This window comes from Chelonia mydas, chromosome 7 (assembly GCF_015237465.2).
Source record: "Chelonia mydas isolate rCheMyd1 chromosome 7, rCheMyd1.pri.v2, whole genome shotgun sequence".
In the NCBI taxonomy this organism is placed as follows: Eukaryota; Metazoa; Chordata; order Testudines; family Cheloniidae; genus Chelonia; species Chelonia mydas.
This window is the reverse complement of record NC_057853.1, coordinates 57,692,261-57,719,483: the sequence shown is the minus strand read 5'-3', so window position 1 is coordinate 57,719,483 and position 27,223 is coordinate 57,692,261. Positions and strand designations below refer to the sequence as shown.

General features: G+C 45.6%; 1 protein-coding gene across 5 annotated transcripts in view; it reads right to left on the bottom strand.

Annotated features, from left to right (window-relative positions):
* The window catches only part of WDFY4 (WDFY family member 4), a 250,741-nt gene that overhangs the window by 141,463 nt on the left and 82,055 nt on the right, over nucleotides 1–27,223 (bottom strand). For all 5 annotated transcript variants that reach the window (XM_037904402.2, XM_037904403.2, XM_043552372.1 and 2 more), the window contains exons 15-27: nucleotides 26,384–26,598; nucleotides 24,828–24,940; nucleotides 23,202–23,409; nucleotides 22,761–22,837; nucleotides 21,545–21,763; nucleotides 16,948–17,132; nucleotides 13,295–13,526; nucleotides 10,785–10,936; nucleotides 7,335–7,446; nucleotides 6,358–6,548; nucleotides 4,379–4,531; nucleotides 1,876–1,949; nucleotides 414–575 (exon numbers count right to left, since the gene is read on the bottom strand). In XM_037904402.2, coding sequence (XP_037760330.1) covers nucleotides 414–575; nucleotides 1,876–1,949; nucleotides 4,379–4,531; nucleotides 6,358–6,548; nucleotides 7,335–7,446; nucleotides 10,785–10,936; nucleotides 13,295–13,526; nucleotides 16,948–17,132; nucleotides 21,545–21,763; nucleotides 22,761–22,837; nucleotides 23,202–23,409; nucleotides 24,828–24,940; nucleotides 26,384–26,598 — 2,093 coding nt within the window. The remainder of the gene's footprint in view (nucleotides 1–413; nucleotides 576–1,875; nucleotides 1,950–4,378; nucleotides 4,532–6,357; nucleotides 6,549–7,334; nucleotides 7,447–10,784; nucleotides 10,937–13,294; nucleotides 13,527–16,947; nucleotides 17,133–21,544; nucleotides 21,764–22,760; nucleotides 22,838–23,201; nucleotides 23,410–24,827; nucleotides 24,941–26,383; nucleotides 26,599–27,223) is intronic.

Sequence of the window (27,223 nt, the reverse complement as noted above, 5' to 3'; positions counted from 1 at the left end):
CGGCAAAGGCAGTCTCCATGAGATTCAAGAATAAAATGGCCAGTTGGACATCATCTAAGCAACGGAATCAGACACCCACCAGCCTCGGTAATCTTACCTACCTTGAGTAGTTCCTTACGCTTTGGGTCATCCCACTGAGGTCAAGGGGCTATCTGTGCTATATTCACTGTAAGGGTCACAACTTGGCCGGGGGTGATTCTCACTCACTTGAACAGGGCTGAATTAAATGCTGAACTGGCTGTCAGTGGAGTTTTCCCCTACGATTCCTTGGAAGGGATCTACAGCGATTCTGTCTTTGTCCAGAGCACCAAGCAGGGCTGGATGTGGCGACTGTGATCACACAGTAGGATTCCTGTGCTTGTAGGGGGACTGCTCACTTGTGAGCTGAGAAAATACTGCATGGTCAGGGTTACCTAAGAATGTCTTTGGTGTTGAAATAGCCCTGCAGCAGGTAGGAGAAGATGGTACAGATAGTGGTGACTCGTGAGCAGCTGATCTCGATGTCGTTGAGGAGGAAAACCAGTTTGGGCACCATTTGCATCTGGTAGGCGACTTTGGCGTTCCGACATCCATCTCTGCATCAAAGCAAGAGGAACGTTAAAAGCCTTTACTGGAAAGAGCCAATTCTGCCGAGTTTCTGCTAAAAGGGCTCTGCGTTCACTCTTTGTACCACGGACTTCTGACGTTGCCTTGGCAACCAATCAAAACTCCGACAGACAAATTGAATATGTGTCGGAGATGGGGATCTGAAGCCTTCTCAGTGTGTTCCTCCCCCCCGGCCTTTCCCCGGAAACGTCCGCCTTTCAGCGAGTTCAAACAAAACAAAGTTATTGACTTGGAAAGCCCTGAATTGGTGGAAATAAATGCTGTTCTTGTAAAACTCAGCAAGAGACATCAGATGGGATCGTGCCTGGCTTTTCAGTGCCAATAGAATGGAATCTACGGGCCTCATTGGGGCAGCCGGTCTGTCTCGCCCTGTCTCTCCAAAAATATTTAACTCTCTCGTAGAGCTGGTCGGGAAATTATTCTTTCCTCTGTGCAAATTTGGGTGGGGGAAGTTGTTAAAAATCTCAAAATTATTTGGTCTAAATTTCAGTTTTAAACCTGAAATCTTTCATTAAAAAAATTGAGGGGAGGGGGGGAATTTCACCCTTGATGAAATGAAAATGTTTTGACTAAAAGGTTTTGGGGTTTTTTTTGGCAAAGATGTTTTCAACCAGCTTCATTACTTTTAAAAAATCAAATGAATAAATAGACATCTGGCTTTCTATTAGGACTTGTCTGTAGTGTATCCAGCATACTTTGGGCACTGAATAAATAACCAATGAAAAATAATAAGCCATCTTCTCCCTCTAAAAGTTGAAGATATGAAGAATTCTGACATTAAATTGATCTCCCTTTGAGGGCATTACGTCCCGAGATTTGCACTGCAGAATAGCGACTGCTCCAACCAGTCCTTACAGATGCCATTTTCCAGAGCAGTTGTGTGCATAGAGCTAGACGGTAATTACCAAACTCAGTCATCTGGACTTGTTGAATGGAAACATGTGAAAAACTTACCATCCAGTCTAATCAGGCAAGATGACCTACTTTCTTTCTCTAAGTGCTATGGGTCAAGTACTCTGCTGGTGTAACCCCACTGAAGACAATGCAATGCCTTCAGCTAGCAATTTGGTCCTATGATTCTGCGACATGGCCAACAGAACCAGTAAATGAAAGCTTGGATTTTCACAGGGCCCTAGAAGAGCTAGTTGCCTGCCATCTTCCATGGATTTTCAATGGGATCTGGGCACATAACTCCTTTAGAGACATTCAAAAATCCCAGCCTAAGCTTATTAGTTCATCCTGTCTCTGCCATAGATGCCAACTATGTACCTTGAGGGCCGCAGGATCTCCACAAGATGTGAAAAGAGGGCAAGGTCAAGATTTTCTGGTGCATTTGACCAAAGCTGAAAGACAAATGAAACCAGAGATTTCACAGCTTCTCGAGTTCAGCTCCTTTTTCTCTACTGACATGAGATTAAATAAGTTTTTTAAAAAATCAAACGTGTTTCTGCAGCACATGCCTTCATCCCGAGATCTCAAAGCACTTTACAAACATTAGTGAGGCCTCACAACATCCACATGAGGTAACAGAGTGTGTCTATTACTGATGGGGAAACTGAGGCACAGTGCTATTTGCCTACAGTGAGTTAGTGGCAGAGGAGAATAGAATCCAGCGTCCCGGTTCCCACTTTTTCTTCTCTGACCAACTGATCGCATCCCAACTACACCCATTTGGTTTAAAAACAGATCAGAAAACATGCAACACACACAATCTAGTATGAGTCAGAAATGCCTGGAGGAAGTGTGGCCCAGTGTAAAGCACACTGGCCTGGGACTGAGTGCATTTGGGTTCTGACTCTGTCACTGTTCTGCCATATAAATGAGGGCAAGTCTCGGTGCCTCCATTTTCCCATCTGCAAAATGGGGACAACAATACTTTCCTTTGTAAAGTGTTGTGGCTGAAAAGTGCTGTATAAAATATATGTATTTTTATACCATGTAAAAGCACATGGATTAAGCTATGTTGGAAAAAAATATATATACCATAGAGTACATTTTTAAGTGAACTTAAAATGACATTTTTCAATTTGCATCAAGTGTTTCTTGGATTTAGGGGGAAAGGAGTAAAATAAAGCACAAAAAAAGGATAAATTTCAGAAATATGGAAATGAAGAAATGATCACGGAGAGAGGGAGAGCAAATATATCTGATCGCATAGTGTACAAAAGCAGGCAAGCTGCAGTTTGCACCCAGATAATGAGCTTCCACAATCACTCTGACTGACATGCCCCAGAGAGATCTGCCATGAGTCTGTCTCTGAAACACGTACTTGTGCAGCCCTGAATAGGGACTTTTGCAGGCACTGAGATCATCGTAACTTGAGCAGAGTAACAGCAGAGTGCGGGTTTCAGAGTAACAGCCGTGTTAGTCTGTATTCGCAAAAAGAAAAGGAGGACTTGTGGCACCTTAGAGACTAACCAATTTATTTGAGCATGAGCTTTCGTGAGCTACAGCTCACTTCATCGGATGAAGTGAGCTGTAGCTCACGAAAGCTCATGCTCAAATAAATTGGTTAGTCTCTAAGGTGCCACAAGTACTCCTTTTCTTTTAGCAGAGTGCAGGTGCTTTAGAAGAGAGCTAGAGAACAACTCTGGAGGCTCCTTGTTCTATAAAGATCCTCCTCTATCATATAGCCTCATCCACCCTGGGGCCTGGAACACCAAGAACTCTTCAGATTCAGCTCAGAGGCACGTGGACAGCAGCAGGACTGTGGGAACTGGCCTGGTTAATGCTCACAAATGCAGAAGCTTCCTCCTTTGCAGGGGTTTTCTGTGGTCAGAGTTCTCGGTCAGAGTGCAGAACAAGGTGGGTTTATTCAATGAGACTTTTTGTGACAGGTCTGGTAGAGCTGAAACTCTTTGCAGGGGAGCCATCTTTACCAAAGAACAACTCCACGCTAAGTGGAGGTTTGAGTGTAGCCTGAGCCTGAATTGCAGGGCACACATGGTAACACACTCAGCCAATCTGGGACTTCCACCTTTTTCTCCCAGGGGAAGTGCCTAAGGAGCCATCCCTGGAGACAAAGCACTGGAAAACAGATTGCAGGGACCAATCCTGCTTTGGCCCAGTAGGTGGAGAGGGGTGGGAATGGAGGGGATGAACTATAGGTCTCTCCCATCACTAATTTCTATGAAACTGGATTCACCCCATCTGAGTGCATGATAGAAGAAATTCACCCCACTGTTAGGATCCCAAAGCAGGGCCCATCCAGCACATAAGCCCCATTTATTGACCCAATCCAGGGTAGTGCTGACAGCACCACCCAGCAGATGCTCATTTACTCACAGAATCCATCCCTAAGCCCTGACTTCAGTGGTGTATAGAGCTTTGTACGGGCCCTCTGCCTTGGGGGGAATTTCACCCTACAAGCAGGTTCCACGCTCCAGAGTAGGAGACAATCTCATATTTGTTCAGCTCCTGGAATGATCAGGGCACTTGGACAACTGATGACGGGGTGGCAGCACCAACAGGACAAGCAATTAATCCCCAGCCCATCTCAAATTACGAACATACTATTCTGGATCTGTTGGCTGGAGCAAGACATAAAAATAACTTACTCTCCTTGGGGGAATCTAGAGACAGACCCAAACTGTACTGGAATTCAGACTTCAAACACCCCAGGTCTGGATGGTACTTATATGCAGGGTTTTAGTTCAGACCCACACCGGATAAGTTGTAGCCTTCTCATCAGATACAGCCACAGAACTAAGTTTATACTCTAGAGTCTCCTTTAATATAGCTAAGGGAACACATACAATATTAGTAGCTTTACCTCAAAGTTACTGAGAACGTATTGGAATGCACTGTAGTTCTTTATAGTCGAAGATTCCAAGCCCAGCTCTGCCGTGCCTGCTATGGAGAGCACCAACTGTAAAATCCTGTTGTTTAGCAGCTTTGTCTTCCTCCTTAGTAGGTACGCCAGGAGCTGAAAAGAGTTATTGTGCATTCATTGAGCCCAAAAGCTGTAGAAAGCACAGCAGAAAATACAGTCTGCCTCACTGACCTTATAGCATATTATCCAGTGTTATTACTAAATATGACATGCCCAGCACACTCCAGACACAGTACTCATACATGCAGCATAAGACTGTCACTTCAAGCAGTGAGTGAAGTTTTTAAATATACATTGAAAATATGGGGGGTTGTAATTGGCAGGCTGGCTTGCAGGAGGAATTTAACAGCAGAGCAGGAGTATTTTTGGGTAAGAAGCAGCAGGAAGGAGTGAAACACATATAAACTTGTGCTGCAGGAAAGTTACCAAGAACAACGTGTGAATACACATGGAGAGCTCACTACACTGTTACTCATGTTATTAGTTGTTTGTGAGAGGAGCAGATCAAAAAATTCAAATTTCAACTTTTATTTATGAGAAACGGGGACATGTTTTTGTGAAAATTTTCTCGTTTTTCAACTGGGTCTAGTCGTGAGCGTTTGGGTGATCGCTGCTGTATCTGGAAAGTGTTCAAGAAGCTCCTGAGTTTCACAAAAGTTAGAAGGAAGGATTATTCACCCAGAAATATGCACCAGAAAGTGTGTATGTGGATAATTCACCATTGATTAGTCTCCCATTTAGAAAGCTTCAGCAATACAAACAGAGAGCAAAAACAATTCCATGTGACACAGGTAACCAATCGTGTAGACTGAACAACATATAGCAAAGAGTCAAGAATCCAGAGTCTGACATCTATTTGCACAAACTGGCGAACACTTACAAATAATGAAGACAGTCACAGGAATCAGGATCGGATGGGGAAAATGGGCTAAATCCATCAGATCGTTCATTCACAATGAATAATTCAGCCAGCTCTAACATTCATTCAAATACTGCAGTGTGTTTTTCCAGATCCAGGGGGTCCTCTCTGTTGCTCTTTTAAAGATACCTTCTATGCGCAGTAGGACTAATTATTTATTGAGATCTCTCTTTAGCCTGGGTGACACCAATCATTTCACTTACCCAATGACACAGTCTGCTGAAACTGCAGACTTGCACCTGATTTCCACCCCAAAATACAGTAGAATATACATCATCATCATCTTCCACAAGCCAGACCCCAAGTTCATTCAAAACTCTGGGAGCCAACCCTACTTTCGAGGTTGCACGGTACCGAAAGCTGAGTTTGGGGCAGCTCGAATGTTACATCCTGAGATGCAGACTACATTTTTGCCTCAGCCCGGTTCCTAGCAAAAAAAAAGACCCTCCACAATTATCACTAACCGTCCCCATTACTGGCAGGCTCAGCAGAGAGAAGTTGAGGACTTCATAGGCCATGGGGAAGGAACAGAGCTCTTGCCCTAAAAGCAGTTTTCCGGATGAGGGCTGAAGTATGCTGACAGAGGGCAGTACTTGGGGGGAGTTTGCACAGCTGCTGCCTATGCATTACCTGCTCTGTGGGTAAGGTCTTAATACAATGGCCAGTGTGACACCTTCCATTATCGTAACAAGTAAGCGAAGATGCTGTGAATCTTCTGAAGATTGTGAGTCTCATTGGCTGTGTCTGGGAGTGAGCCCTGCCTGGCTGTTTTCACCAGCAGCAGCTGAGCTGTGATGGAGATGATGGGCACAGGATTTAGGGCTCAGTCCTGCAGGCCTTACTCTCAGGCTTTCCATGGGACTAACCTTAAGGGCTGTAGGCCTTTAATGCCTCACTCCCATTAGCTGCAATGGCCTTTGGGCCAGGCCCTCAGAGAGGCCGAGAACACATAATGCAAGTGAGGCGAACAGCACCTGAAACCAGAGGGGCTCATTCTCACCTGGTATCCGCCGATGTGGCTCATCAGCTTCTCACTCATGGGGCTGCGGTTCAGGACGGAGTTCAGGACTTTGACTGCGGCGTACATCGCATGGTCATCCCGGGCCATGGCAATGAGGCCTAGCAGAATAGCTGGGCCCCCAATAAAGTTCAGGCTGTTAGCTGCTGGGCAAGACTGGAACACTCGTACTCCTGGGGAGAGACCGACAGTTACTAATCCATGCACCGACACGGAACAAATCTAGAGCTGGATATTAATGGGCACATGACTGCAGTACAACAGAGACACCCTGTTACCATGCTGCATCTCTGGGCAGGGGAGAACTTTCATCCTGAGAGCAGACTGCAGTAAATCTCGGAATTCTGCTGCATCTGAAAGTGAGGGTGGTGCGTTTGCTTAAACAACCCAACCGAGAGAGAGATGGGTCTGAGCAGCAACGCCTGAATTGGGATCAGAACGCCAGAGAAAGCCAATCTGCAATGTTAGTCCTGGCCCTTATTGTCAGGGTAGGGACCAGCCATGAAGCTGGGTTCTAGATCTGAATCTCTCCCAAGTTCAAGGTTATTCTGAGCCAGGGTTTTGGTTTGGGCTCATCTTTAAGAAAACCCAGCATAAGAGAGATGAAGAGAAATGAAACTGCTAGAGGAAAAGGTAGAAATGCCATTAACTAATTGAGTCTGGCAGAAGGACTCATTGTTCTACAGCATGTGACCGGGACATCATTCCCAATGATTCCTATGAGACTTTGGAGCCACATCCATTACATATATCTGAACAAGATCACTACCAAATGCCTTGAAGCTTAAGGCATTAGAGGCAAGTTATGCCCTCAGACACACGTACATGCTGGGATCCCATTGATTACATTGGGAGTCCTACGTACACATTCCAGGACAGAACATATAAACGTCTGAAGATCCAGTCTGACTAGCCCCAGCTCTCATGTTCTACTTTTCCATTCCTCAATTTGTACTTACCAAATTGGCCCACAGCCACCGATCCAATAGTTCGTAAGGGACCAGCGAGGTGTCCAGCAATGTTTGTAGCCAGGAAAACCGGTGTTGAACTGTCACGAGAGATGATCCCCATCTAAAATAGACCAAAGAGACCTTGTAGGAAACATTGTTGGAGGTTAAATTGGGGGTGGGGGAGCAGAGAAGGAAGCAAGGAATCGGGGATTGTATTTGTTTGGGATTATTTTAGTATTTTTAGACTATGATAGAACATTTCACGTACAAAGATAAACTGTTGATCAAAATCAATAACACAAGGGGATTCAAAGTCAGAACTACTCGTCCAGCCCAAATATCTCCTCCAGTTCCACCACACATGCCCCTTACTGTTCCTGCTGTGGGTACTGCATTGCAAGGGACTCAGAACAGCAATGTGGATAGCCTGTAGTACACGCTTCAAACCCCAGGGACAGCTGAGTGAAATGAGGCACCCAGTGAGGGAGTGCACTCCCCCTTCCAGGGCCAACCAGGCACTGACAATCAGATCCGCCTGGGTATGATCAAGGAGGTCCCTGCCCCACTGAAACAGGAAAGGCTGCTGAGCAGCAAGGAGAGGACTAGAGGCCACTCAGCTCACAGGGACTCGTCAGACCAGGCTCAGAGACTTTGCTGGAGGATGTTGAGTTGAGGTGTTTTAACCAGGGGTCCTGACTGCTGAGGAGTAAGGGCCTCTCTACCTGTTTTACAAACGTTCCCTCCGTGAGACTTTATTAAAGGAGACATACTCATTTGGATTAGTGGGTTTGGTTTTGTTCCCCTGGCCTCCAGGGGCACACCGGCACAGCCCACCCCCTCACACAGCCTTAGGCATGAATAACCTGGCTTCTGTCGTTATTTCAAGCCAGGATTTTTACACTGCCTGAGCACTGTCAGAGCTCGAGCTGTATGTCCCTCTCCAGCTAAAACGAAAACATGGAGAAGATGGAGTTCAGGTCAAAAGTGCTCGCCAGTAACTTAAGGGTAAAAAACCTTTGGAAATTAGAGCTAAGGTACCCAAACAGCCATACTGAGCCCAGTGTTGACTCTACTAAGATCCAAAGCTGCTTCCTCTGGATTTACGAAGTCTTCCGGCAGCAAAATCTGGGAGTGGGGGAGGAATCCGGACTTCAAGCCTGATTTTAAATGATTTAAGGTCCATTGTTACAAGTCTTCGGTCCATTAACTGTCACATGGTAGCATTCTCTTTTAGCATCTTGTTGAGTGCTCATGTATGAAATGTTTGACAAAAGGAAAATTCCTAGGCAAAAAACTTTTTGTTAAACAGAGAAGGGATGTGCAGAGCAATCAGGGAAGCTACCTAAGAACCATAGACTTACAGGATGTGGGAGGCTAAGGAAAGTTTGTGGGGCTGAGGAGCCCTGTACACATTGGGCTGAGGATGAGGGAAATCCTGGAGAACTTAGCATATCTGTAGAGCTACAGGAGTCCCTGGGGAGGTTAGTCCACTACTCCCACACTGCTGCAGTGGGCTGCAGCTTCCTCACAATTCACCGCACTCATAGTAGCTCACGGATGTGACGCAGTGCATCCTTCTCCACCATTTGCTGGAGTCTTCACCATTTGCCTTTCCCTCACATTTGGAACAAAGAGATTCTCTTGGTGGAAGACACCACCATACCTAACCCCCTAGGCATGGAACGGTTCTGCTCTGTACCCATTGTTGGAGGAGCTGGTGGTGGTAAAGGGTGTGTACACATCCAGAGTCTGCTACCATCTGGCTCCCCCATGTAGGACACTGCAGATAATACCCCACCTGACACTTGTGGGTGAGGGACTTGAAGACTGTCACTGAGGAAATACCGTAGTGTTTGTACTCTAATGCCTCTCATCGGACTCCCCTGGGGGCTAGACTGTGGCTGGATGAAGGGATGGTCAGGCGTCTCAGATGCAGAGGCATGAGCCAATCAAGTGTTTTTTCCTCCTGGTATCACTCCAGAGCAGAGTTAAGGTTGTTAGAGAGCTTTAACTGTGCATCCCTTACATTGCCATGTCTGCATTTCTTTTAAGAGTAACTTGTATCCTGAACCATGAGAGTTTGTAACAGTTCACTTGGGGATAATTACAAAATACCTGTAACGTTTTTAACCCCTAAGTTATCGATATACACTCAATTTCAACTCCAGTTTTAACATAAAGTTTTTTGCCTAGGAATTTTCTTTTTGTCAAACAATTTCATACATGAGCACTCAACAAGATACTAAAAGAGAATGCTACCATGTGACAGTTAATGGATCGAAGATTTGTAACAATGGACCTTAAATCATTTAAAAATTACAGTCATATGACGTAACCCCCAGGCCATAAACCAACCACTAATTGACTGAGATCAAGAAAAAAAGGCTCCTATGGGCAAGTTATTCCATAATTTTGTTTTATGAAATTTTTGCACCTTCTTCTGACACATGTGGTGCTAACCGCTGTCAGATATAGGGTACTGAGTTAGATGTACCATAGCCTTGATCCACTATGGTGATTTTTATGCTCCCTGTGCTCTTATGATACAAACATTTGGTTTATTGGACAAATGCACCAACCCAGTTTGTTGGTTATTAGACAACATTTTTTAATATTGATCTGCTCTAGGAATTATTTGGGGGGGAAGATCTCTGGCCTGTTATACAGGAGGTCAGATTAGATGATCACAAGATGATCCTTTCTCGCCTTGGAATCTATGAATAGACCTGGATGAATTTTTTCCAGCAAACAGAAATTTTGCCAAAAATGCATTTTTCAGGGCTCCAAAACTATTTTGGGTCCAATTTAGTAAATAGTTTCAGCTGAAAAAAATCTGACTTTTTAAAAAAAAGTCAATATGTTCTGTTTTGCAGTTTTTAAAACAAGCCATTTTGACATTTCATTTTGTCATGCTATTTTTGACTCAAAACAACATTTTACTTAGAAAATGTCCTTTTAAAATGTCAACCATGATTTGAAAATATTATTTCGAGTAGACATTTGAAGCATTTCATTTGACCTGGCCAATTTTTGTTTGTTTGTTTGTTTTTTATTTAATCAAGAACAATAGGAAACAATTCTGTTTCCGTTTGAAATAAAACGGGGTATTTTTATTTTTCGGTTTGACCATCAAACCCCAAAACCAATTGTTCGCTCAGCTCTAATTCTCAATTACATAGCAGCCTTTGGTGCGCATAGTGTTTAAGAAGACAAGTTTCCTCCTGTAATGTAAATTGGTTCGAATCTCCTCTCGCTTCCTTCGGTGCAAATCAGGAGTAACTCCGCTGAAATGAATGGATTTATATTAGTGTAAATTTGGTGTACATGGGAAGAGACTGAGACCCAGGAATTCAGGGAAAGCACCAGAGCGAGGAAGTTACAACAAAACCAGAGACTTTGCTCCAAGAAAATCTAAATGCAAAGGTGCCTGGCTGAAAGCAAAGGAAGAGAGCCTGTGACCTCTTTGGCGATCAGCCGACCGTCCACTTCGTTGTAGCAGCTCTTTATGTCTTGGATGGTGGTGGTAGATGAGCACATGGCGTTGATCCCAAATGAAATTCTCTCCTCTGCAACCAAGGCTGTGAGCTGAGGCTCTTTGGAGTGACCATTAGCTAAAACAAGAGAGACTTTTAAACCCATGAGCAATTTCACATTCTCGGCCTGTGAGACTAAAACAGGTAAGTGGATAAAATGTGGGGGAGAAAGGGGCGTTTAGAAAGGGCTCCACTTTGATCTAACCAGAACCAGAACTGTATCTACATCTTTGCAGCCCAGAAGCTGGAGCTTGCCAGCATGGGCACCAGTAGGAGCTGCACTCAGCTTTTCTCCACTGGAAACTGCTCTTTGCAGATCTTATCACCAGCATCTCCATGAACCCAAGAGTTGAGAGCACGACACACAGTGCAGGTTTCATTAAGGAGGTATCTGTCACTATATAATTATTCTCATAGGATAAATCCTTGCTTCTCCACACAGTCCAAGTAAAGAGGCTGGGCAGTGAACCACACCATGAAGGACTTTCCACACCCACCCGCTGAGAGCTGGGGAATGGTTTACCCCATAGCGATTATACCCTGTTCTCCAAGTGATTCCGAAGCCCTGTGCTTGGAAACTGTCAGGTCACTGAGTTCCCAGATTTGACTACACCTCACTTGTTACACAGTAGTCTCCCCCTTCTTGGGGAGAGGAGGTGGTGCATCACGGCCGTCACATGGCCATGGAGCATCATGGGAAATGAAGTCAGGCTGGGGATCCCAGTCTATAGAGGAGAATGGGAGCATGAGGCTCCCAAACAACAACTCCCACAAGGCACTGCTGCAGGATCAAAATATTTTGGCTGAAATAGTTTGATTTTCAGGCATTCAATTTTTTGACCAAAAAAAAAAAGAAATCCAAGTTTTCCCTGGAAAGCAGACATTTTACATGGAAAATGTTTTGTTATAAAAAAAACCTCAATTTTCCATTGAAAACCAGTTTTGATGAAAAATTTCACCCCGCCCGTACCCTTTGCTTTAGGCTGCAGCTTCAGCAGATGGGTTTGTTCCACTCTTTTCAAGTCGGAGAAGACATCCCCAGCCCACTGACTTCCTAATGCAGAGGTGGATACACTCAGCAGTTGAACAAGCAGCAATCAATAACTAAAATGTACTGGAGATGCTCTGTCTGCCTGTTTAATAATTGAAGCTAACAGTATACTTTGGTTAAAAAGCTTCTTCATTAAATTGAATGTAACTTTGTGCTCCCTGCCTCCCGCTCTCTCCCCCGCTGTGTTGCACCACTCTCCTCTGAGGGCCTGTGCAGCTAAGGAGATTGCTGTTTCCTTTTCTGCTATGTTTTTGTCTAGCACTGCACATCCCAGTTACAAAGGTTCTTCCTTAATGTCTGCCGCACCCAGACTGTAGCCTCCATAAATAACAAGATGCCCACAGAAAATGAAGAGGGTTGGTCCTGTGGTCAAGTCACTGAGCTGGAACTCAGGAGACAGAGTTCTAGTCTGGGCTAGGGGAGATTGGCATTCAATTCCAGCTCCTCCACAAAAATCCCGTGTAACCCCAGGCAAGTCACTTAGGCCTGGTCTGCTCTGGCAGCAGTGTGTAAGGTACACGCCCCAGTGAAAAGCAGGCTGCTTCCACACTGCAGCATATAGCTACACGAGGCAGTGAAAGGCTCCAGCAGCCAGGGGAGGGAGCAGTGAAAGGCTCTGGCAACAAGGGGGCAGCACGACGCTATACTGCTAAAAACAGCCGTATAGATAGGGGAGGCATGGCTGGGGCGTGTAGCTAGCCATGTAGGGTATACACCCTAGGGTTCTGGTGTCTCTGTACTCTACTCGCCTAAGCAGTGCCTCACCATCTATGCTGCGATTTATACCCATGTTAGGGGGTCATGTAGTGTCTCTACTCAACATGCCACTGACACCGTAGACATAGTCTGAGTCTCTCTCAGCTTCAGTTCCCACAGGTCACATGAGGATAGAAGCACTAACCTACCCAACAGGGTGTGGGGGGAAGGATTCTGAGGAGAAATACACCGATGATTGTGAAGCGCTCAGATACTATGGCGATGAGGGGCATAGAGGCATGACAGATCAATCAATCTTAATTAATTCTTGACTCTGTCACAGATGTCCTGGGCAAGCCACTTAGAGCCAGATATTGAAAAGTATCTAGGTGTCTGAAGATGCAGATAGGAATTCTGGCTCTCCTGAAAACCCCACTAGGTCCCTAACTCCTAGCGGAGGCCTCTCTGTGCCTCAGTTTGCCCTGTAAAATGGGGATAATTATTAAGGAACTTCTTTCCACTCACTCTCAGCTGTCCTGTCTATTTAGATCATAAGGCCTTATTACACGTCCAGCACAACGGGGCCCCATCTTGTTGGAGGCCTCTAGGCACACTGGTAATGTTAATAATGGATGATAATAATAAACCACGGCAGATGTCCGGTGCAGCACGTCAGAGTCCCCGCTTACCTGGAAGCTGCACTGCTTGGAAGTTGCTGAAGTACCGGGGCCCGAGCTTGTTAATCACCTCCACCGTTTCCCCAGAGATCGACTCTTCAAACAAGTACGTCGGGCCCAGGCGCCAAGCCAAGGAGGACTTCTGTTTCCAAACGCGGGGGGTAGCTATATAGCCATAGATGTCGACGAAGGAGGATGGTTCCATGGAAATAGTGTTCCCGGGTAAGGGCTGTATGTACTGCATCTGTGTCAGAGAAAGAGGTCACTTGTGTATCTGCAGAGCTGTAGGGCCTCAGCCCAGCAAGATACTGTCTGTCCTCATCCCCTCTGAAGTCAAGGGAAGTCACAGGTGCTCTGCATGTGATGTCACAGGATTAGGTCCTTACTTGCTGAAAATCCCAGTTACATAAGGACTGACATTAACACGAGGGACCACACTGTTTCACTCAGAGAAGACATAACCACATGAGGCCAAATTCATCCCTGGTACAATCACACTGACTTGAGCAGGTTTCCACCAGGGATTAATTTGGTCCACTCCTTGCAGCACTTAAACTAGGCTTTTGTAACCTGGTCACCTGATACATCTGGTCTCTCCTTCTGGAACAAGATAACAGGTAGACCCAGGAGATCAACAGTCTCCAAAGAGTGTTCTATGTGCTATCGGTGACCTACAGTGCACTTCCAGCGATCAGTGAAGACCTTCTGATTCCCGTGGGCCTGCTAAATCACCTCTTTGTTCTCAGCTGCTAAAGAGCAGCAAAGAAGCAAAATCGACATTAAATACTTCCCTGATGCTAGATTTCCATGTCAGCAATCACTATAGTTGTAACAAGGATGTTCAATAATGAGTTTTGAGTTCCTAACTCCTTAAGCAACTTGGAAATCCTGGTGTTGGCCTCCAGGAATCAGCTGTCACTCTACATGACTATTTAAAGCCCCAGTCCTGCAACTTGTTCCATTTGTGCAGATCCCTGCTCCTGCACCCCATCAACTTCAATAGGGCTATTTGCCAGGGGTAGATCAAGTTACAGAACTGGGGCCTATCATTTAATAACTTGTCAATTTTCAGCTTTGATCGTAATCGAGTCAACATTGCAGCTGGGCTCTGAGGAAGGCTAGTCAACTACAATGCAGCAAAAAAGTTAAGATGCCTTTTTGGACTCTGAGGAGCAATTCTATTGTGCTCCTCTAGATTATAAAATCTAAACTGAGATCTAGATCATCTAAAATGTAAAATCTCCTGGGCAGGGACTATGTACTACTCTGTGTTTGTACAGCTCCTAGCACAGCAGGGCCCTGTTCTTGGTTAGTCCCTCCCTAGGCTCTACTATAATTAACAACTTAATAGATAATTATTTTAGAACTGAGATTTTCAAAAGCATCGTAGTGATTTATACTTCTAAATCACTTTCAAAAGTACTATCGGGACTTGCACTCCTCAAGTCATGTAGGCACTTTTGAAAACCCCACCTAATGTGTCTTTCTTAAAGAACACCCATCCAGTTCATTTCAAATATAGTAGAAAAATCCTCTGCCTTAATCCCAGATTTAAACGTCCTTGAGGCCAATGTTCTTTTTTGGGGGGGGATAGACTTTAGAGAAGGATCCAGAATCAGGCTTGTAATGGAAACTGTGTAGCAACCATAACTGTAGAGAGGCTACTGCAAATCCATAATGACCTAGGAGGCAAATTTCAACAAGAGGAACCTAAAGGCTAGGTACCTACATCTACACCAGGCACCTAAACAAGCCATTTTCCCCAAAGTGCAGATCACTCATCAGCTCCAGTTTACTTCAATGGGAGATCAGCATTTTGGAAAATCTGGCCACTTAAGTGCTGAAATATGGACATAGGTGCCTGCCAATTTTTGAAAAATGTTCAGTTATAATCACAAATACTAAGCAATAGTTTTCAGAGCTTAATGCAGCCTCCATTAGGGTAGGGATATGACTTTTATGGGGCCAGATCGTCCCAAATCTGCTACTGCAGAGTCCTTATCCTTTCCTCTGAAGCATTTGGTGCTGGGGACAGAAGGAGACTGGATCAGATGGCTCTCAGGTCTGATCCTGTCTCCAATTCCCATGATCCTAAAATCCTGGCCCTAGATATTAATGACCTTTGTGTAATTCTGATTTGTTGCCTGATTTCCTCTTCGTTTTCCATATCACGAAAAAAGCATCACTTCATTTCCTCAAGATACGGACTTTGGGCCCATCTCTTATTTACTAAAGCTTTGTTTTATTTTTATTTTGACTTATGATAAACACATTTGCTGTTAATCCTTTAATTCGTTGTGATGCTCAAGGCTTGTTTTATCCATGACTTCCAGTCTCGTTTAAAAGAAGGCAAATTAAATTAAATTTTCATTCTCAGAATGGCTATAGGTCCCACAAGGTACTGTGGAGACATAATTTTTCTCAAGTATGGGAAAAAGAATATTGGGAATGAAACAGATTGCTTTTATAGGGAAAGTATAACACACAGGCAAGCTTTGCGTACATCGGAATAGAGGAGTGAGAAGGAAGAGACCAAGGTTGCTATAAATGAATGACAGCGGAGTGGGGAAGGGATCTAGGGACTGACAAGAATTGGATGACAGTTTCAGTATGGCCAACCACAAGTGTTTAAAAAGAATCACAAGTACGGCCTCAAAAATATCCTGAGATTGGCTATAAAATCTTGAGATTTAAAATAAAATAACATAAAAATAATAAATTGGTGGTTCTTTTTATTTGCCTTCTTGTTTCTGAGCCTTCAAGATGCACTGAGTTCAAGCTTTTCCCCACATCCAAGAGGTGAAGAAACTATTTTTTGTAATGAAAGCTGAGACACTTGTGAAATGACATGACTCCAGGAGCTGGGGCTTTATTAAAAATAACTAAATTTTGCAAGACTTGCAAAAAAAATCACTGTATTTTGCAATCCTCTTCCCCCCCTCCCTCATTTTGAGCCATCTTTCTTATTTCATATTAACCCATGTGAACATACCTCTTGGAAACAGACCAAGTCTATTATTTGAGGAGAAGAGCTAATTCACAGACGGCTTGATACTAGAGCTGGGAGAAGATTGGCCGGTATGCAGGGAATGACCGCCTGAGGGATGTGAAACTCAGAGTGTTCCATTGGATGCAGCAGGCAGGGCAAGGGATCCGTGGGACACACCAAACCCATAGATGTCTGAGACATAGCGGGAAATCCCATCAGTCTAAGCACTATTGTGGAAGGCTGGGCAGTAACACAGAGGATCAGTGTCTCTGCTCTGCTCCCCAGGGCCTCCTCCTGCAACCCCAACATTGAAACATTCAAAATGACTATTCCCTCTTGGAAATACAGGCCTAAAGCCTTTGCATCCCCAACTTGAGAGGACTCAAAAGGGTCCTGAATTTCAGAGGGCGGGTTCTCAGCATTCCTAAGAATGGCTCTTTTAAGGTGTCTCAGGTTGGGCCCCCATAATCACTGGTCACTTTTGAAAATCTGAGCCTCAATCTCTAAGGATTCGTGTGAGTTCCAGTGCCAGCCTGAGCACCATGTGCTCCAACAGAGATGGACAGCATTGCTCTTTGAGGTCTCCTAGCTGTGGGATTAACGAGACAGGGAGAAACCGACCCAAGAAATGCAAATGACCAGCTGCCAAGTACAGTTTTATGAAGAGAACCTTTACCTTAGCGGAGCCAAGTATCTGTCCGTTGATATATGCCGAAACTATGCAGCTCCTTTTCGTTTCCTTAGCAACCGTCACTGTGAGGTGATGCCACTGCCCTGTGGCTAGCTGTTGGGTGCAGCTGAACTCAATCTGAGTTGGGGCTGAGGGGTGATTTGGGACCTCCATTTCAGGTTCCATGATGTCTGCACAGAAAGAACAAGCACTTAAGCGGCGGGCAGACAGAGCAGAGGCTGTCTTTTACTGTGTGTTTGCACAAGGCCCAGCAAAATACAGCCTCAATCCTGATGCGGACCTCTGGGCATTATTTCAATGCAACTAATATTAACATACTGACTGGGAAACTGAAGCACAGAGAGGTGAAGTGACTTGCCCAAGATCACAGAGTCAGTCAGTGGCAGAGCCAGGGGTAGGACTGCGGAGCTTCTGGAAAGCAGTTATGGAGGGGAGGGAGGGAGCAATAAAAAGGCCCTAAACTACTGGAGTCCTATTATCAAGACCTAAGGTTTCCCTAAGCTTCGAGATTCACACAGTGTGTACCGGAGCTGCGCTCCCAAATACCGCCGGCTCTCAAGAACAATGGTTTGTTCCCAAAGTCCTGAGCGCTGTAAAATGAAACCGATTCTAAACAAGACAAAGCCTCAAGTCCTCATTGATTGAGTTGCTATGGAAAGGATCTCTTAGAGGCTGAACAAGTGCAGATCCTTTGTATGTGGTGACTGCATTATGGAGACAGGTAAGCTGGCGTTTTCAAAGGTGCCTAAGGGAGCTGGGCACCCAGCTCAATGGGAATCAGGCACCTAACTCCATTAGACTTCTTTGAAAATCCCAGCTGCACTATACCCCCCACTCCCAGCCCCTTCTCCCACGGATTAATCAGGGTCACGTGTGAATTACCAAGCACAGCTCTGATCATTGGATAAGAAGAAATGGATAAGTGACAGCCTGAGAATAGCCATTCAAAAATCAGGGAAACCAACTAGCTGTTTGCTTTGGAAGCCAGGAGATCAGGGGGTGTTCACTGCCATCTCAGTCCCCTCTATGCTCCAGATCTGTGCATGGCCCTCATGTCATTATCAGTGAGAATAAGAACAGGTATTAATTTATACACTGCACTATTCTCAAAGACTTCTGGGCACCTGGCACAATTTAGCACATTAATTTAGCATCGTCTCCTTCAACAGCAGAATATTAATGGCAAAAGGGGTGTCATTTTACATACCTAAGAAACCATTCTTATTGGAGAAGACTCACATTCTTGTGGGGAAGATACACATTAGATGTTCGTGCAGGTGCCAGGGTACAGCAACAAGGGGAGCTATATTATCTAATACTGTGACTAGGGCAGACATAGCAATAATAGGTTTCAGAGTAGCAGCCGTGTTAGTCTGTATTCGCAAAAAGAAAAGGAGGACTTGTGACACCTTAGATTTGTTAGTCTCTAAGGTGCCACAAGTACTCCTTTTCTTATAGCAATAATACTAGCTCTTACACAGCCACACAGTAACATACATATACAACTGGACTACAGAACTTCTGTTCTTTAGAAAAAAGAAAAGGAGGACTTGTGGCACCTTAGAGACTAACCAATTTATTTGAGCATGAGCTTTCGTGAGCTACAGCTCACTTCATCGGAAGTGAGCTGTAGCTCATGAAAGCTCATGCTCAAATAAATTGGTTCGTCTCTAAGGTGCCACAAGTCCTCCTTTTCTTTTTGCGAATACAGACTAACACGGCTGTTACTCTGAAACCTGTTCTTTAGAAGTAACCTAGAATGACGTATTGTCTGTGCGTGCACGCATGCATGGAGACACACCCTCACTCCAGGTACTTCTCAACAACTGGGACTTTGTAGTCCAGTCACAGTAATTCAGCAACACACGAGCAAGCTCCCGAACACCTTCTACCAAACATCAAAGGGAACTTACGTCATATTCCAATACATTTCAATGCACTGCCCCACAGCCTAACATAACCATTTCTGTAGGGGCTCAACATGTACTTATAAGTCGCTACCAACTCTTACTAAGCCTAGAGGTGGGTGAAATGTTTTGGCTAAATAGTAAATGTCCCAGAAATGCAGTTTTGGGGCGAACAAACTCATTTGTGAATAAAGGTTGAATTTGGCGAATAGTATCGGACAAATATGAATGAAAATAATTTTTCTGAAAAACACCTAAATGGTTTGCTTTGACATTTTCTAAATGAATCCTTTAGACACTTCATTTTGAAAATGTTGCTTCGAATAGATGTTCAAAATGGTTCATTCAACCTGGATAAAATTTTCAGTTTTTCATTATGTCGAGGAAAAACCAACAACAAAATCCATTTTGGTTCAAAATGAACAGATTTTTTTTCTGTTCAGTGGCCAAACCGGAAAAAAAAACAATGATCTGCTCAACTCTGAGTAAGACAAATCAAATGATTGCTTAAATACAGCCAGATGGCCTCTGTTTTTGATGTCAGGTTTACAGATCCCACCTGGGATAACACAATGCTATTCACACACTGTATAATGGAAGTAGGAGACAGGATCTTTCACACGTGTTCAGTGATTCTCTTAAGGGTTGGGGAAAGGAATCAGAAATGTAATTAAAAAGAAGAATAAAAGAGCACACAATGCACAATGTATCTGTTTAATTTGCAATGAAATCTGCATCAATTTCACTCCACTTTCACTCCAAGCAGTACAAAGTTCTGCTAATTGCAATAAACTATACTGTCCAAAGTAGAGCACTGAAAATCAAGTGCAAAGAATAGAACTGGAGTAATAAATAGAATCGATATTAATTCTTGGGTGAGTTCCAGATTTCTTGGGTGAGTACAAATTTCGTGTGCCTGGCCACTGAGCCAGCCCCAATCTAATCCTGGTAGAGGGGTTGAGAAAGGAGAATGTCAGAATACATATGATTGGTTGTCATCTGGGATATAACAGAGCAGCCTGGGGGCTGCTCTAACCCACACTGATGCTGGCACAGATCCACCCTGAGAATCAGGGAGATGTAGCAGCTCCTTGTCTTTGCTGTACGAAGCACAAATTCAGCAGGACCGAGAATCTAGACCACCATCTCTGCCCTGCTAGGATCCAGGATTACACTGACTCACACCAGATGATGCATTTTGGTGTTTGCTTCACGAGCTGCTGACAGTGTTGTACAGCAACAACCCCCAAACACCTGAAGCAGATTGTTTTGTACCACTCTGCACAAGTCCGGCCTGAGGATTTGGCGGAGGGACAGCGAGATGATTCTTTCAGACATGCCTCAAGCTTACTTGGCTGACATTACATATTCCAGCCAGCAGTGCTCCCCAAGGGATCACATGCACTCTGGCCCTGGCCCTCTCCCACCCCCTAAAACTGGACTGGGGCTGGCACAGCGACCAGACACACCGGCAGCTCCACCACCCCAGGGAATTCTCACTTGGCCAACTAGTGCTGTTGATTGTATGTGGAAGGCACCCAGGGCTAGGTTCAAAAAGCATTTAGGCACCTACGTTTTAGGTTCCACTGCAATTCACAAAACTCCCATTGAACTTTGTGCCCATTTCTGCCTCTGGCCTATGTGCTGCTGCCTCCTTCTAGGCTCCTGAGCACCCATCTCCTGCCTAAGCTCCAGAACGATTCCCAAACCAGGGGAAGACAGCCATTCAGCTGCCTAACCCGTGTGCGGGGTCCAGGCTGGAGGGCATGCTCAGAGGTCACCTCCCAGAACAGGGAGGGGAGGAGGACCTCCCTTGTAACTTGTATCCACAATGGAACAGCTTCCGTGGGAGAGACTGAAAGACCGCACATCACAGTATCCCATGGCACAGTGGTGAGGGCAGACCCCTGTACAAATCCCTTCTCCTCATCGGGGGGGGGGGGAGGGAGGGGGCGGGCTTGAATGAGGGGAATCCCACATCCCAGGTGAGTACCCCAACCATGAGGCTAAAAATAATGAGGGATGTCATCCAGCATCATCCACCACAGCGTGTGACCCCCCAGCTTCCTTTTCAGAGCTCCTGAGATGCCTAACTCCAAAGAAGGTTCCTGCATTGTGGATCACAAGCAGAGCTAGGTGCCGCCCTGCAGCCCAGATGTAGGCACCTATCCCCACAGGCTCAGTGCACAGCCCTTTCGTTGGCCCCACCCATTGGCTGGCTTAGGCAAGGAGCTGCCTAGTGCACTGGGTTTTGTGAATCGCTGTCTCTCCCCATTTACTGTCTAGGGAGTGGAGGTGCCTCACTCAGGCTTTGCAGGAGTTTCTAGGCGCCAGGAAGTTAAGCCTTGCGACACCCAGCATCATAATGCCGAAGTCCCTTTGTGAATACAGGCGTCTGATTGTGCAGTGATGGGTGGCAGTACAGAACCCAGAGATAAATAGATACAGGTAAGAGGGGGAAGGGATCTTTGGTCCCCCACCCTTCCACTCCTTTTCCCTTTCGACCCCAGTGATTAGTGGATAGCTGTTTCTGTTTTCCAATGCTCTTTCCAAGGCAGAGGGTTAGAATTCCTTTTTAAAAGGAAAGTGGAGATTGCCCTTTAAATATCTAGTTCCCCCGAATGACTGAGGCCCTGGCCTTGTGGTGCCCAGTGGCTGACCGTGGAAAGCTTTACCCAGTGGCTGGAACTCCACTTCCTCTGTAGAGATGACCAAGGAGCGGTCTGTGGGGGAGAAGCTGACAGCAAAGCAGACAAACTCCTGCTCCATCCTTGACATGTGCCGCACCACGGTGAGGAAGCGCAGGGGGTGGGCATCGCGGGCAGAGCAGAACCTGCTGACCAGGAACCAGGAGGAGACAGTCAGGCCGCCCGAGGGTGGGAACAGTCTAGCACCTGCAGGAAGGAAACGAAATGAATGTGAGGAAGCAGGCTCCCCTGCCCCATCCCTAACAACAGGGTTTTGTTCCTTTCATCTGAGGATCTCAGAGCCCTTTTCAAATATTAATCTAGAGTCCTGTGAGGCACAGAGCAGTCAAATGACTTCTCTGAAGTCCCCCAGCATGTAAGTGGAAGCAGTAACTGTGGAATCCAGGAGCTTTAATTCCAAGTCCCCCCACTCGACAGCACTGCCTCTCTTACTATTGTGCCAGACAGGATGTGTGTGGCCCAGGATTAACTGAAGAGAAATGTGGCACCTTAGAGACTAACAAATTTATTAGAGCATAAGCTTTCATGGGCTACATGAAAGCTTATGCTCTAATAAATTTGTTAGTCTCTAAGGTGCCACAAGTACTCCTGTTCTTTTTGCGGCTACAGACTAACATGGCTGCTACTCTGAAACCTGAAGAGAAATGGGGTCACCAGGCCACTGACTAAGGAGAGAGACACTTAGAGGTTTGCCTCCTGTGGGGGGAGTCCAGATCTGGAATTGGAACCGAGCTTTCCCAGAGTTCAGAGAATCCTAGAGGTCAGAGATGGAGGAGTCCTAGCAGATCCTCCAGGGGCCAATGCAGGATTCTTACAGACAGGATGTTTCCAAGTGTTTTATCCAGCCTAGTTTTAAATGTTTCAAGTGATGCAGCTTCTGTCCCTTCCTCGGGGGATTATCCCACAGTCTAATGGATCTCACCTGTTAGAGTGTTTTCCTGGTATCTGCCCTGCCTTAAGTCACCCCTTTACTCCTAACAGTCAGAGCAGATGTTGCAGTGTGGCCTGTTGCAGAGAGAGGCCTGAGCTCTATACCTCAGAGCTGAATCTGAGGCAAGAGTTGGGAGGGTGTTGAAGCAGTGGTCTTGTATGTGGCCATCTCTGGCTACCGCAGGATGCCTGAGAGCAGGAGGGCTATGTTCATCTTTCTCAGAAGGCTCCATGTGAGCCAGCAGGTACCTACCCATTCCGATCCCTCCTGAGATGGAGTGTTCCACATTGGGGCCCATCACAGTGGAGAGCGTGGGGAGGAACAAACAGCTGCAAAACAAAGAAAGCAGAAATTCAAGCCTGTCTCAGCGAGCTATTAAGGACCTGGCTCTGTGCTCCTTCCGCACACCAACCTCCCACTGACTGCAATCCTGCAGCCTCAGCCCCTCAGTGGGTCCAGGCTGATGATGAGGGTAAGAGCATGGCAGAGATGGAGGAGACCTAGCAGATCCTCCAGGGGCCAATGCAGGATCACTAGGAGGGCTCTGGGTAGGCTGTATGAGTTGCTAGCAGTGCTGCACGGAGGGGAATTATGGGAGCAGGAGGATCTGCTAGGACTCTCTTGTTTGGTCCAAAATAAGAGACTGGAGGCTCTGTAAAGTGATACAAAAAGCAGCATGAATCGCAGCAATACCCGTATCCCTCAGGGGACATGTCGAACTCCACGAAGGACGGTGCCAAGGAAGTGTTGTATGGCTGGAAGTTCCGCGGCGACGTCATGGAGATGAGACTCATAGATGTCTGGAGAGCCATCGCAGAGCCCCTGGACGCCCGTGGGGAACCGGTGTTCCGCGTGGCTAGCTGAGTAACCACAGGATTGCCTGGTACGGCTGCTCCTGAATCTACGACAATAAAGCCCATCATTAGCAATGCACAGCGCTGTCACTGCTTCCATTTTGTAGCATGCTTCTTTCCAATTCATTGATTGCAGCCACAAAGCATGTATCTGATCAGTCATGGCTTCTCCCTCTATGCTCAATTAGTCCTCAGTGGGCTGCAGAAATCTTTCTGCTGCTGCGGAGGGTGTGGGGGGTGAAATAGGAGTGGAGCTGGGGGAATGATGCATTTTTCAGTCAGTCAGCAATTTTGCAAAATCAGAAAAAAAACATTTTTTCACACTGAACAGAAAATGAAATTTTAAATTTTTTGCAGCAAATCGAAAAAAAGCCAAAACAAGTTTCCTTTCAGATCAGACGAAACGTTTTGTTTGGACAAAACTGAAACTTTTGATTTCGATGTCAACGTTTCTTGAATGTTTTTGAACTTTGAAATAAAATTAGAGGAAATTTTGAAAAGAAACATTGGTTCAAACTGAAAAATCAAAATGTTGCCATGGGGGACGGGCGGGGGGGTGGGGGTGGGAGAAGGAGCTGGCGGTGGTGGTAGGGGTTTTTTTTTGGTTTTATACAAACGGTTTGGTGCACAAATTCACAAAGTATTTCAGTGTCAACAAACCTGCATTGGTCAGCAAAAAACATTTCAGACAAAAGCGTCCCCCAGTCGTAGGTGAGGTCTGCGAGAAGAGCTCTGAGAAGCAGCTCTTCTTCCCCAACATAGCTCCTCAGGTAGGAGTGCACTTCCCTGCCCTCTTCCTCCTTGGGGCAGGTGCCTAACCCTGCTGGTTCCTTTCCCCACCTCCATCATTCAATAGCTAAAGGGCTAAACCCAACGGGCAGGTGAGTGCTGAGTTTGTGCCTGTGCAGAACTTGTGGGGCTGGTTCTCCACCACCCTGCCCCTTATGGAGTTACTGGCGCATGTGCAAAACACGTGTATGGGGTGGGAATTCTGTCATTATGGTTTTGTACCGGTGAGGAACACAGGGCGTGTGCTGCCTGAAGTGAATAATGCTCCGTATAGATGCACTCCCTCTAGATCCACAGGAGAAGGCAGGTATGCTCATGCCCCCAGCCCAGTAGGCCATACACCTTTGGGGAGCACTGCTGGATGAGCTAGTATAAACCACCAGTCAGCATCCCACTCTGTGTGAGGATTTGAGTCTATCACAGCCTCAGAGACAGAATCTATCATGAGCTCAAGCTATCAAACCTCATGCTTTGAGCTCTGAACGCTCTTGGCTCAGCTCCTGCTGTTGATCAACATGCCAGTTTGTCACAGTGGCTCGCTCTAGAGACTAATGTTCTCTGGCACGCTAGATCTGCGCTGTGCCTGGCTTCTCAGCAAGTAGGTCTGGCAGCAGCTTTCCTTCCCCAGCATGCGCACCCGGAATACCAACGCCATTCTCCACGCTGCTGCTCTCACCTTCACTGCAAGCTGCTTTACACAAACTAGTCTCTTGATACAATGGAGTCTTAGCCGGGTTTCTGCACGGCCCAGTCACAGCTGGCGGAGGGGTCACAAGCCAGAGGAACTGCCTGAGAACACAAACACCTTTGTATGGGATATATGGGAGCACTGCCATCAATGCATACACAGCAAAGCCCTGAGGTTACTGCCTTCTAGCTAGTGAAGCCAACTTTTCTTTGAAAGGCAGAGTGGGACAAAAAATATAAATCACACTCTAAAGCTTTTCCCCTCACAAAATAATGGCTTTTTGGCGGAATCAACATTTTCCAAATTAAAGAAAACATTGTTTGTTTCATCTTCTTTTATCCCTCACTTTCTAACTTGTTTTTTATTGGGGGGCGGGGGGGGGGGGAATCCACATTTGAAACAAAACAAAAATCTTCATATTCATTGTTTTCATCAATTTGTTTTTTTTCAAAAATTCCTGGAAAAGTTTCAAATGGAATGAAATAAATGGATTCTCTTATTTTTTGGTTTAAAAAAAAAAAAAGAAAGAAAGCTGTTTTACCAGCTCTGCAGAAAAGCCTATGTGTACACTGGCCTGGGCATGAGTTTAAATCAGTGACACCACCACACCATATCTGAAATGCAAGGGATAATCAAGAGGCCACTGATTTCACAAGGATCTTGCAAGCCACCTGACACTCTTAAAGGAAGACATTCCTAAAATCAGGTGCCCCCTAAATCCTTAAAAAAAAATCAGTGGCCTCTTGATTATCCTCTGCATTTCAGATATGATGTGATGGAGTCACGGATTTCAACATCCCTAATATTAGCACCACAAGGCTGGTTATATCTTCCCCAATATTTTTCTCTCTCCCAGATCTTTGCTTTGTCTGGTGCTGGCTGCGATTTGCAGACAAAGTTCCACAGTGCCACGAGAAAAGCTGAATTTCCAGCCAAACCAGAAGGAGGAAGCTTTAGAAATCTCACAAGAAAACAATCTACAGCTCAGCTTTGGACAAGATGTTCGGAGAATCTGGACAAATTTGTGGTGCGCATTCAAACCCAGCCTGCACTCCACTCCTTCCAAAGCCCATGCCACACTGGCCTTTGTTAGCTTTATTGGAGACTGTGTGGTCTATTGATGTGAGCAACAGACTGAGCAATATGACTCCAGGTTCTACCCCTGGGTCTGTCTTTGACAGTGTGCGCAAATGTGGGAAAATCGATGCATCTCTTTGCACCTCAGTTTCCCCATCTGAAAAACAGGAAAATAATCCTTTCCTCCTAGGTGTACTGCAGTTCTTTAATTAAACTAACATCTATCAAGTGCTTTGAGATCCCTGGGTGGAAGGTTCTACAGAAACGCAAAGATTTACTACCCTAGGTCCCAATTCAGCAATTTATTCAAGCATGTCCTTAACTTTAACCCTGTGGGGTGTCCCAGCTGGGTGAAGTGTCTTGCTGAATCACAGTGCTAGTTTGTGTTAGTCTATTTCCTTAAACGATCCACAGCCTTAGTGCAGAAAGACACTGTAAAACCACTCTGCTAAATACAGATCCGATACCTTAATACATCTGGCTCAATGGATTGTGAGGCAAGCTTCTCAAAAATCCTGATGAGAGGCAGGTGCAATGGGTGGCTGTCATTGTTCAGAGCATGCTGAGAGGAGGTTATGATGGTGCTCAGCAAGCCGGATGCGCACATCACCTGACGGCTCTTCTCCGATTTCACCAAGGACTGGACGTGATCGGCCACAGCGCATTGGATTTCCTGGGAAAGCTAAAACAAAGAGAGGGCTGGTGTCAGTGTGCCTGAGACCCTAACTCCACAGACTGGCTCCATGCGGATCCTTGATTTCAATGGGCTCCATTGCTGCAGAGGTCCACCCAAGAGCAGCAGCTTGCAGGATCGGCATCTACAGCAATGCTGCTTTGATTAAATGCATTAGTGGCTGTGCCATAAAATTCAGCATCAGGAGAGCCCAGCCATCTTCTCCCATCTGACTACTGCTCAGTCATCTGTGGTCAAGCTCTCTTGCAGAAGCACCATGTTTGTGAAGGGACTAAGGTAGAAGTCAGTCAGTTCCCCTGTATAAGACAGAGATAACACCACTTGCTCTCTCACAATACACAGGGCATGATCCAGCAAAGCATGTAAGCACATGCTTAATTTTAAGCACATGGGCAGTCACACTAATGTGACCTATTTCAGAGTAACAGCCGTGTTAGTCTGTATTCCCAAAAAGAAAAGGGGTACTTGTGGCACCTTAGAGACTAACCAATTTATTTGAGCATAAGCTTTCGTGAGCTACAGCTCACTTCATCGGATGCATACTGTGGAAAATATAGAAGATCTTTTTATACACACAAAGCATGAAAAAATGGGTGTTTACCACTACAAAAGG